The 12,662-nt window shown below is 48.0% G+C and overlaps 1 protein-coding gene across 1 annotated transcript in view; it reads left to right on the top strand.

The window, feature by feature from the left end:
- Positions 1-12,662, top strand: part of Abhd2 (abhydrolase domain containing 2) — a 104,351-nt gene that overhangs the window by 81,572 nt on the left and 10,117 nt on the right. The window contains exons 7-8 of the mRNA XM_005381560.2: positions 6,400-6,492; positions 10,934-11,044. Of these exons, the coding sequence (XP_005381617.1) occupies positions 6,400-6,492; positions 10,934-11,044 (204 nt within the window). The remainder of the gene's footprint in view (positions 1-6,399; positions 6,493-10,933; positions 11,045-12,662) is intronic.

Genomic DNA, 12,662 nt, shown 5'->3' with positions numbered 1-12,662 from the left:
CACGGTCACTGGGCTGGGAGACCTCAGGGGTCAGTCCTGCCACAGTGTTCCAGGACAAGGCTAGCCCTGGTTCTTCTGTTAGGAACCTTCCTGTTGTCACCGTGGGAAGCCAGCTGAAAGAAAGGATGGTCCTCTCTTTTGGCTTGACTAGAAATACTCAACTTCCTATTCATGGCCATATGGAACCAGAGATAACCAAAGTCCTGTCCTGCCTAGCTGCTGGGGGGGTAAAAGGGGAGCATGGGTTCAGCCTCCTGAAGGCCCTGGAGAACACGGCCTGGAGGAGCCAGGAGCTCTGCTCTCGCCTGACAGCTGGTCCAATTTTCAGCAATCTGTCACCTATTAAATGGGAATCACCGGATTCTCTTCCTAAATCAACTGCTGTGAACTCGCTGTGAACGCTGACTCTGTTTAGAGCCCTGGATTTGATAAATAGGAGGAGGTAGGACAAGTTTGTTTTCCTTCTGTTTTTTTTCCCCAGTGCAAAAAAATCTTAAAATGACAATCACTTCATTTTGCCCCTGTAGCACCACCTGCTGTTGGCAAGAGCACACAATTGGCACAGTAGCAAACTAAAGGTGTTGCAAGGCAGAGAAGGCTCAAGAAGTTAGAAAGCTAGAACCTGAGGTTCTGTGTATTTTGAGACATAGTTCACATAGCGGCTTCCCAAGGCCTTAAAGAGCTTCATATATCTCTTGTCCATCAACCCTGTCTAGTAAGGACAGGGAATTAACCTTTGGGCTAAGATCACATGGGCACTCCTGGCAACTGAGAGACCCCATATGCCATGTGCACTGATGCTTCCCTGGGCTGAGGTCACCTCAGCCTGTCAACCAGATCTGCCGAATGAATTTAAACTAGTAGTATCACTTTTTTCTTCCAGCCAACACCTGGGGGCAATGAGCCATTTCAGCACTGGGGTGATGGCAGCCCAGCTGTGTCTGTGCCCGGGACCTCATACTATTGGCAAATCCCTCCTAGCTGAGCTCAAAGAGCCCCTGCCCAGAGACCCCACCCTCTGGCTTCTCACCCCTTAGCTCACCTTCCCTCAAGAGCCTCCTGCAAGCTCTGGGGAAATTGTCACCTAGTTAGTAAGGTTGCCACATCAGCTCACACTGTTCCATGTGCTGGGCACTGAAGGCTGGGAGGTGGGGGACACAAGTACCCTGGATGACACGGTGTTTGCAGACTAACATGTTCCCTCCGCAGGAAGAGCTGCCAGCCAGCCCCTGGAGACGGATATGGCCAGACACAGCCTAACTCTGGTTTAAATGAGTAGTTGAATCTTCATTATGAAGAACCCCACTGAATTATAAATTCATCCACTGAGTAGTGACCAGACACAGTGGAGAGGGAGATGCACTGAGGCCAGGCTGGCTGGAGACAAATTCAGCCCCTGGTTCATGCCATTAGATGTCCTCCTAGGTACCAGACACAGCCCAGAGCAAGGGCCAGGAGCTCCCTGTCCACACACAGCTTACAGAGGGAAGGGAAGCGTTATTGGTCTGGTTTCAGATAAAATCAACACATCTTTCCCAAGGAGACCTCAAAAATCTTACAGTGCAAAATTGGGAATACAGTCATTATACAATTAAAAGCATTTTGTTGATAAATAAGGGTAGACGGAGCCTGAAGACCTCACAGCACTTAATGACAATTGAATGATTTCATAAAGCTTCCAACCAGCAGATACCGGTTACAATAGATGGCGCACTAGGCAAGTGGGTGCCCAGGAAAGCAAGGAATGCACCTGGCTGGGTACATCTGTGTCCCCTTCATGTCCCAGGGTCTCTGCCAGAGCTTCCCACCACAGGCAGAGCCAGGGGCACTTCTCCACCGCACGTGGTGCACATTCCCTCTTTTGCTTTTAGTGGGCAAACTCCACACCGTGGATGAGTGTGTGACAACAGCAGTGTTATCACTCAGAAAGTCCCTTGGTATATGGTGCCTTCCTCAAATCTGCATTGTAGCTGAAGAACTGTAAAATCACTTGGAATAATCAGTAATTTGGCCAGGTGTGGTGGCGCACACCTGTAATCCCAGCGCTTGGGAGGCTGACGCAGGAGGATCATTGTGAGCTCGAGACCAGCCTGGGCTACAAAGTAAGCTCAAGGCCAGCCTGAACTGCATAGCGAGACCCTGTCTCAAAAAGAAAAAAAAAAATCAGTAATTTGGTATCAGAGCCAAAAGGGGGAAAATGGCTAAGATTAAGTAAAACTCTGTGGACAGAACTCCAACTGAAGAAACAGTTTAGCTTTTCTACCACCGGATGCTTTGCCCTTAGTGCGGTGAGAGTTTTGTTCATTTCTTTGAATCAGAAAAATCAGAGGCTGCGTACATACCATCTGATTCTAATCCATCCCTGTAAAAGACATTCTAAGGGAAAACAGTCTAAGGAAGAAGGAAGTTGGTGGGTAGCATCTCTTCCCGAGTCTCATCCCCATCTCCCACCCCACGCTGCCATCTCGATGGAGCTAACAAGGCCCAGCTGGGTTTGGCTTGCTCCCTAGTAGCATGGTTTCCTCCTGCTCACACTCTCAAACTGAACCAGCGGGTCGCAGTGGCCTCTATCTCAAAAGGCAAACTGTGGCCAGCCCAGAGCCTGGGTCTCTTGGGTTCAGAGGCTCTACTATTCCTCCTCAGAGCCACCAGCCCTGTCCCATGATGGTGGCCTGCCTAGGACCTCCCATATGTCTGTCTGTGCGCCCTCATCCGTGGGCCCTGGGCTGGTCCTGGTTTCGCCAGCACTAAGTTAGAAATAATCTCCGCGTCCAGCATGCTAGAGATGGAGGAAGTTATGATGCGCCAGGTTGGGGAAAGTGAAGCCAGTTGTGTTTGTCTCTTTGTTTGGTGGGCTGAAATCCAGAGCTCCACAAATGCTAGGCAAGCACTTATCACTGAGATACATCCACAGCCCTTTTTACTTTTTTGAGACAGTCTTACTCAACTGCCAGGTAGCCTTGAACTTGCTATCCTTCCTCAGGCTCCTGAGTAGCTGGGATTACAGACATGCACCACCATACCCCACTAGCCAGCTTTCATTTTAAAACATCAAGAAAAAGGCAGAACATGACAGATTTTGTATATTAAAATTAAAGGGGAAAGCAGCTGTTTAAAAATATGATCTAGGGCGTGGTGGCACACGCCTGTAATCCGAGCACTTGGGAGGCTGAGGCAGGAGGATCGTCGTGAGTTCAAAACCAGCCTGAGCTAAAAGTGAGCTCAAGGCCAGTCTGAACTGCATAACAAGACCCTGCCTCAAAAAGACAAAAATAAATAAATAAATAAATAAAAATATGATTTAGCCAGGCATGGCGGCACATGTGCTGTCATCCTAGTGCTGGAGGCTAACGCAGGAGGATTACCAGTGAGTTCAAGGTGAGCCTAAATGACACAGTGAGACCTTGTCTCAAAAAATCATACATAAATAAATAAGATTGTAGGGAGGAAGAAATGAAACATTATTATTTAATGGATAAAGAGAGTTTCAGGTCTGCAAATTTAAAAGTATTTTGGAGACCTGTTGCACAATAATGTGAATGATCTGGTTAAGATGGTAAATGTTAAGTGTTTTCACCACTGTTTTTTAAAAATGCAGCTGTATATGGGCAGAGCCCTCCTCACCCAAGTGGAAATAGTTTGGTGATGTAACATTCTGGGAAAATATTTAATGGACTTTAATTTCAAAGTTTCACAAGGATACTATTTTCAGGGTGTCTTTTAGTATCACCTAAATCCACATCCCCTACATTCATCACCAATCTGAATTCACAGTGTCCTTGCCGCCTGTCCACCATCGGGACCTCGGAGCTGTGCTGGTCCATCCCAGGCAGAGCGCCTCTGTCCGCATCCTTATCCGTGTGTCCTCAGAGAGCACAGGAAAGCTGCTGGCTGGCTCACTGTGTCAGTACTTGAGGTGTAATTTATGGGGGCCAGGAGATTTTAATTCACCTGGGCATCAGATGTGCTTGGCCCCCGCTTCCTTCCCTTCTGACTTAATCCCTCAGGAGTGTGTGGTCTACTCAGTTTGCAAAGCTGAGGAGCCGGAAGGTGGAGCTTTCTCTGAGCAGCACCCACCCCAGCAGGGGTTGGCCCAGCTTTTCTTTGCCCAATTGCTCTGGACATCATTGTAAATGCCGTTTGTTTGGACTCTTAGTGATTATAATATCTTTTTAAAAATTGTTTTTCACTAGTGAGGATTGAACCCAGGGCCTTTGCAGTGAGCTGCATCCCTAGCCCTTTTCTTATTTTTTGAGACAAGGTCTCACTAAGTAGGTAAATTGCACATGCTAGGCTTGAGCTGGGGATCCTCCTGCCTCAGCCTCTCAGAGTTCTGCAATTATAGGCATGTCCCACCACACCTATCTAAAACTATTTTTAACAGTTCAAAACAAATGGCTGTGAAACCATTATGGATAATATTTTGTTATTGCTTACTGTGATCAGGAGTGGTGAAGACACCATAAGAAAGCTGAATTTTGGTTATGGGTAGGTAGACAGGCGAATGAATAAAGCTCTTCACAAATCCATATTATCATCCTCAACTAAGACTTCCAGTGAAGCATACTGGCTTTGAGGTGCTCTCCTCTTCTTGGTGACCTCAGCGGCAGCATTACTTTTTGAGAGCTTCCCACCTCTCAGGAGGTGTCTTTCCTGTTGGAGCTATCTCGATCCTTTCCATCATTTTCGAAACCTACAAGGGTTTCCTTACCCTTCCTATCTACAAGGGTTCCCTTAGGGTTACACAAAGCCACCCCTCCCTGGAGCAGTGCCCCAGCTGCTTCCTCCCTGGGCTCCACACTTCCTCCGAGTCCTTAGCTTGTTTCTGCTGGCGGCTGCGTCAGGTGGCCTGGGGAGCAGCTCCTGCCATCCCGTCTGTCGTGGAGAGCACAGAAGCAAGTCAAGCTCCTTGGCTCCTGTGCCCATCTTGTGATTTGCATCTCAGATGTAAAATTTATTTCTCCCACCTGACCTGCCAGCTCTCACCCAGTTGTTCTTTGCATGTCTTCCCCTGGGGTGTTCAGGCACCGCGGGTCTCTGCTTTCTTACCGTGTAGCTCTGCTGTGCCTTTCCTGAAAGGTGACCTTATTCTGAGTAGCCCGCAGCCTCTGTCAAGGGGTCCTTTCTGTCTCAAGCAGTCTCCCTGACACCTCTGAGATCTTCCACACTCTCCTTGTGTCCCACCCATTGGCATATGGCCACCTGCAACTCCAATGCCCTTTGTCCCCTCCCCTCTCCAGAGTTCCCCATTCCCTTGTTGACTCACCAGTTTTCCTGCGCCATCACACATAAAGTCTGTCTGTCACGATGCCTTGCGTCATCTTGGCTTCTTCAGACTGCTCTCCCCAGCCACCATCCTCTTACCCTTCTTGATCGGGCCTCCTGGGTCCCAGGCAGGTGCTGCCATCCCCTGAGGTACAGGGTTGTGCCGAGCCTAGGGCTGTCTACCTTCTGGTCTTTTCCCCCAAAGCCAAACTTGAGGCCGCACTCACCCTGGCCAGAAGGCCAGCTCTCCCCTGCCACGTCCGCCCTGCTGGCAGAATCCTAGCTAGGTTAGCTGTTAGGTAAATGGTGATAACCCGGTAAAGAACACAGCAGCAGCCTGAATTTGAGGGTTCCAAGCGGGACCTCGTGGAATAACTTCAAAGGAGAGTGTGAGTCCAGTTTATTGAGCCGGGACTTTTATGGATAGGGCGGGGGAGTAGTGGGACCTGCTTAGGTGGGGTGAGGCAAGGGGGCAGTACATGAGGCTGGGGGAGCAAGAATGGCTGAGTATCCTGCTATAACAACGGACATGGAAATCTGTAGACAGGGCTGGCTATGATGTGGCAGCAGAGCTCGGGTATGAAATAAGCAATGCTCTTACCTTCTCATGCCACCCCGGGGAGGTCCGAGGCTGACCCTCATGGCAGGTGGGCTATCCTGTCCCCACCAGGCACAGCACAACGGCAGAAAGACACCCCCACCACCCCGCCAGCCACTGCTCCTGTGTCCCTGTCCCTTCAGCATCCTCAGGCAAATGATGGGCAAGGCTGAAGGTTAAATTCTGTGCTTTTCCTTTGCTTCTCAATCAGCAACTGAAGTTCATTTTAGAACTTCAGTTTAGAACTCTTCCTGTGCCAGCAGCCACATGGAGGAAGTGTTCAAGTGACAGCTGCAGCAGCCTCTGGCAGGTTCTGTGACCGAGAGAGGCCGGGCGGGAAGAGGGGGCAGGAGTGCTGTGAGGATATGGTTTCTCCTTCACAGAGGCTTGCACGCTCATGTGAAAGCCCCTGTTCCAGTGTCATCCAGGTGGGGCAGTGGCCAGAGAGCGACACTGTCCCCATAGGCCCTTGGGGAGCCTGTGTCCCCATATCCACCCTCCATACCAACACGCTCCCCTCATGGTGGTTCTTCCAGGGCCCAGGAGACTTTCATGCAGTGGGACCAGTGCCGGCGCTTCTACAACTTCCTCATGGCTGACAACATGAAGAAGATCATCCTCTCACACAGGTATACCCTCCCGTCCCTCCCAGGAGACAGGCTCAGTCACCAAGAGCCAGAACCCCTGCTCTCCAGGGAAGAACGATAGGAGGCTCAGACGCTCTGCTGACCACACCGGTGACTTGGTCAGGAGCAAATTCGTCCCAAGCTACCAGGTTGCCCCATGACCCTCCGCATTGGTAATTCCCAGTCAGTCCAAGCCAGGAGACCTCCTCCACCCCATTCCTTCCCCAGTAAGCAACTGAGGTGGCCTCTCCTTGTGGAGGTGACGCTCCCCCTCAGGGTGCTTCCGTGCAGGCATCAGGGTGGCCTTGGCTGGCCCTCGGAGTTCTGACAGGAGCCCCGGAGCAGAGCATCAGCACCCGCCTGCCAGAGCCTCGAGCCATGGCTCACGCACCCACTTGTCCTACGTGTTCTGCGCCTCCTTCCCTCCACCCTGCGCAGGCTCTCCTGTCAGTGCTTAGAGCAGGCCTGCGACTGTCAGCCGTGATCACTGTGCCTTTGCTGCCACTGTCCTCCCTGCCCCTCCCACCAGCCTGGGTGCTGGAGCAGTGTCTGCGCCCTCCAGCCTCTCCCACACCACTTTGTGCCCTTCCCTGAGGCTCTGCTCATCACCCTCCCCAGCCCTTTCTTATTTGTTGTGCACACGTGGTCTGAAGGACCTTCACACTGGACCTTCACACACAGGGCCTTCACACTGAGCTACACCTCCAGCCCTTTTTATGTTATATTTTGAGACAGGGCCTTCTAAGTCACAGAGTTGCCCGGGCTGGGCTCAAACTGCATCACTCTCGGTCCATTCTTCTTTTTTCACTTTTTATTGTTTATGAGTACGTGCTTGCAGTACACGATGATTATATCCCTCATGGGCACTGGTGCACGTGTGTGACACATTTTAACTCCCTTTTCACCCCCTCTCCTCCTCCCCCCCACTCCATCTGTTGGTCTTCTTCCCTTTTCCAAAAGATCTATCTCCCTGTTTCATATTATCTATCTTTTATTTTACTCATTATTTATATTTTGGGTTTCTTAAATAGGAGAAACCATGTGATATTTAAGCTTATATGTCTTTTTTTATCTCATTTAACAGTATGAGGGCTGGGGGTTTAGCTCAGTGGCACAGCGCCTGCCTGGCAAGCACGAGGTCATGAGTTCGATTCCCAGTACTGGAAAAAAACAAACAACAAAAAAAAATTATGGTCTTAAGGTGGATCCATTTTCCTACAAATGACTCAAGTTTCCCTTGCTTGTGGCAAGCTAGTACTCTATTATGTTTTGTTTTGGTTTTTTGGTACCGGGAATCAAACTCAGGACCTTGCACTTGCCAGGCAGGCACTTGTACCACTGAGCTATATCCCTAGCCCTTCCACTGTGTATAAACATCACATTTTCTTTATCCACTCATCTGTTTATAGACATATAGGCCCCTTCCAAGATATAGCTATTATGAATTGTGCTGCTATAGAGACAACCTAAAGAATGAGAAAAAAATTTTTTCCAGCTATTCCTTGGACAGAGGACTAATATGTACAATACATGAAGAACTGAAAAAAAAATAGAAGACATAATAAAAATAAATATAAAAGACTTAATCAAAACTGGGCAACTAAATAAATACAAATAAAATAAATATAAAAGACTTAATCAAAACTGGCAAAAATAAAAGACTTAATCAAAATTGGGCAACTGAACCACGCATGGTGGCACACACCTATAATCCCAGCACTCAGGAAGTAAAGGCAGGAAGATCATCACGAGTTCAAGGCCAGCATGGGCCACAGTTCAAGGCTAGCCTGAAATACATAGCAAGACCCTGTCTCAAAAAACAGACAAACAACAAAAAAAACCCTGCGCAACTGAAATGAGCAACCCATCGTTCAAGGCCCCTCTCGGATTTCCTCTAACAGAAGGAGGTAGAGGATCTCCACTACCTCAGAAAAGACTGCTTTTCTGAGGCTCTCTCTGTGTGACTCCCACATCTTGGGAATCCTTGCAGGGTTTGGGCATGTTCTAGTTTCTCCCAGAGTCTGGCACATAGGCGCATTCACAGAATACACTCCCCAGGAAAAGAAGGCTGACTAAATTATCAGTCTTTTACTTTTTTTTTTTTTTTTTGGTACCAGGAATCCAACTCAGGACCTCGCGCTTGCCAGGCAGGCACTGTGCCACTGAGCTATATCCCTGGCTCTTTAATTTTTTTTTAATTGAGACCAGCCTTCAACTCCTGCACTCAAGCCATTCTCCTGTCTCACCAGTAGCTGGAACTACAGGCCTGTGCCACCATGCCCAACTTTTAGACTGTTTTTTTCAGTGATGCAAAGAATGTGTGGTACTGCCCAGCCAGGCACACACCCCAGCTGAGGCTTCCTATGGGTGGGGTCATGGACACCTGAGTAAGGCGGGTGTTCACAGCCTCTCCAGCTGCCAGGCATGTTTGTGGGTCATTGTGTGGGTAAAGAACAGAGGGACACCTATGTGCCCTGGGCTGTGACAATTAACTATTCCTCTTGGCTCACATAGTTTGAGCTGGATTGCGCTGAGCAGAGTTAGGTATGGCTCAGCTGAGGTTTGCGTGGGCCTGGGGATCTACAGAGGTCATGGAGCCAGAAGGGAAGAAGCCAGGCCATGGATACTGAATCCAGGCCCTCTGTCTGCACCTCCAGAATGGAGATTGACTCCTCCCAGGAACAGGTATTGTCCTAAAGACCTGGTTTTGCTACTAAATGGTCCTGAAAGCCGGGTGTGGTGGCACGCACCTGTAATCCCAGCACTCCGGAGGCTGAGACGGAAGGATTGCTGTGAGTTAAAGCCAGCCTAGGCTATAAAGTGAGTTCAAGGCCAGCCTGAACTCCATAGTGAGACCTTGTCTCAAGAAAAGGCCCCTAGGGCCAGGGATATGGCTTAGTGGCATAAGCGCCTGCTTGGCAAGCGCAAGGTCCTGAGTTCAATTCCTGGTACCAAAAACAAAAAAGTTAAATAGGTTAAAAAAAAGCCCCCCCCACCAAAAAAAGTGGTCCAGAAGGTTCATCATTCTTAACAAACTGAGAAAGTGTGCCACAAGTATATTTAGCTTTTTAAAAAATTTCCTACAGAGGGGCTGGGGATTTAGCTCAGTGGCACAGCGCCTGCCTGGCAAGCGCAATGCCATGAGTTCAAATCCTGGTACCAGAAGAAAAATTTAAAAAAAAAAAAATTTTCCTACAGAAAACCAAACACTCAGAAATGTTCAGGAAACTTTAAGTTGCAAATTCTGTCCCATTTATAAATAGAAGATAGATAGATAGGTAGATAGATAGATTAGTTTGGTCTTTGGGAAAAAATAAGTGGGGAAAAAAAACACATATCCCTCTCCCTTTTGTAGAGCCTGTGAATGGATCCCAGAGCACCAGGTCTCCACAATGAATCTTTCCCTCCGTGAGCCACACCTGGCCCAGCCCTGTGCCCGAGAGCCCTTGCTGGGCAGCACAGCACCCACTTTACCCTTTCTGTGACAGTCATCCTGTCAGAATGGATCTCCCCCTGTGGGAGAGGACCGTTGTCCTGAGTACACTTGGCCTCTCTACCATGGCTTTTGTATCCATAGGTTCAACCAACAGCGAATCAAAAAATAGACTTAAAAAGGTTTTCTGTCCTGAAGATAGAGATTTTTTTCTTGTTAATACAGCATAGCAACTATTTACATTGTGTTAGGTATCATAGGTCATCTAGAGATGATTTAACATATACAGGAGGATGGTATGGGTTATGTGCAGATTCTAAAGCCTGTGTACCTATAATCCCAACTATTCAGGAGGCTAAGGCAAGCTTGAGCCTAGGAGTTAGAGGCCAATCTGGGCAACATAGCAATGCTTTATCTCTTCAAATACAAAAAAACTAAGCACAAGGTTCTGAGTTCAATTCCTGGTACAAAAAAAATGCGAAAAGCCAACCCTATACCATTTAAATAAAGTACTAGAGCACCCATAGATTTTGGTATCCAAGAGAAGTCCTTTTTTGGCTGACACTTTGGAGAGCTGTTGGCCAAATGCTAATGAGTTAGCTACTGTCTTTCTCCTTGAGCAAAGCCAACAATTCATAAAGGGAAAGGGGGGATTCTTCCTGGAAGGGGGATGTTCAACACCAGTACAAAAATGACCCCCCGTGTTTGGATCGCAGCCCATGGCCTACCGAAGTGCTCATCCTGAGGCCTCCTCCCCAGTGTAACACTCAGCCAGCTTCGAGCCCAGCCTTCAGTCTGTCTGGATGTCCCTGGGAAGGAAAGTAAGGTCTGGGGGTTCATCCGGGACACCAGATACTTGTTCTACAGGCTGAAAGGCTCTGGTTTCAGGTACCATGCAGGCTGGGCCTGCAGGACAGGACCATCCCCTGGCTTGCGACTGGTCCAGGCTCTACAGCCATGGCTTCTCCTCCACCTGTGATTGAGTCACTGTTTGCTCCTGTCTCACGCTAGGCAAGCTCTCTTTGGAGACCACGTTAAGAAACCCCAGAGCCTGGAGGACACGGACTTGAGCAGACTCTACACCGCGACGTCCCTGACACAGATCGATGACAACGTGATGAGGTGGGTCCCCACGGATAGGCCAGCTCTGCTCAGCCCACCATAGTGATAGGGCTCCCCTCACTTTGCGTAAGTGTCCTGCTGGGCATGGTGGTGCACACCTGTAATCCCAGCACTCGGAAGGCTGAGATAGGAGGATCACTGTGAGTTTGAGGCTTGCCTGAGCTACATAGTGAGTTCATAGTGAATGGGATACATAGTGAGTTCAAGGCCAGCCTGAAATACAAAGCAAGATCCTGTCTCAAAAAAAAAGTGTCCAGTGTCTAAACAAAGAAGTTTTCACAGAAAAATCCTCATATTTTGGAAATAAGCAGAGGAACTGACCAATCATCTTGCCTCGAGCTGCTGACTTGAACCAAGAATGCAGATGTACACGCCCTCCTTGTGGCCTGGTGTTCTACCTCCCTAACCCCTTTGGGCACCCACGATCTTGACCCTGACCGTGACCTCTTTCCTTGTTTTCTAACTAAGGTCAGCTTCAAAACGTAGAGTTTATCTCTGACCTCACTATTCTCTTTAAAAAGGCCATCCTGCTCATTGAACAAACATTTGGTATCTTTCCCCTATGCGAGGGATTGAACCCAGAGCTTTTGCACTGAGCTACATCCCCAGCCCTTTTTAAAATTGTATTACTTTGAACCGGGCATGGTGATGCACACTTGTAATCCCAGCATGCAGGAGGCTGAGGCAGGAGGATCGTTGCAAGTTCGAGGCCAGCCTGGGCAACAAAGTGAGCTCAAGGCCAGCCTGAATTGTATAGTGAGACCCTGTCTCAAAAAGATAAATAAATAAATAAATAAATAAATATAAATAAATAAATAAAAATTTTAGTACTTTGAGATAGGGTCTTGATCACCAAGTTGCCCAAGGAGGGCTTGCAGTCCTCCTACCTCAACCTCTGGAGTGCTGGGATTACAGACATGCGACACCATGCCCAGCTATTCAATCCCTTTAGACGTCATCCAAAGTGAACAAGTGCAGTGGTATGTGAACACAACTGTTTGCCAACGCTGCATCAGGTGACAGATATGACTGTGGCCATCTTTTTTGCATGAACATGAATGTGGCATTTTCCCTGCAGTCATGGAACAAATGAAGTTCATGAACCAAGGTGCCACTGTATATATTCAGGATATGGATAGCTAGCTATCTGAGGCCATGGGGTGAATGCTTTTCTTCCTTATGAGACTTTAGTAGCCATGTTGCACTCAGTAACCTTGAAATGTACCTGTTAACAGTTTCTCCAGAAAAATAGAAACTAGGAAATTGCTGGTGTATTGAGAAGAGTGAATCATACCCACCACCCACACTTAGATGGGTTGTGTGAATTATTAACAGACAGGAAAAATCAAATAAGCACTAATACAATTATAATGGGGGACCTCAATACCCCACTGTCAAAAATAGATGAACTAGACAAGAAAATCAACAATGAAACATTAGAATTGAATCAAACTTTTACACAAATGGACTTAGTAGATATCTACAGTATGTCTAACTAAAAAAAAAAAGTCACTTAAATTTCCCTCTAACTAAAAAAAAAAAGTCACTTAATTTTCATCTTAAATTTCCCAATTCATCTCCTGAGTTTTTTAAGCCCCAAAGAGAATGCTCCCAGCTT

This window comes from Chinchilla lanigera, unplaced genomic scaffold, assembly GCF_000276665.1.
Source record: "Chinchilla lanigera isolate Chin_1 unplaced genomic scaffold, ChiLan1.0 scaffold00015, whole genome shotgun sequence".
Classification (NCBI taxonomy): Eukaryota; Metazoa; Chordata; class Mammalia; order Rodentia; family Chinchillidae; genus Chinchilla; species Chinchilla lanigera.
This window is presented reverse-complemented; position numbering and strand designations above follow the sequence as displayed.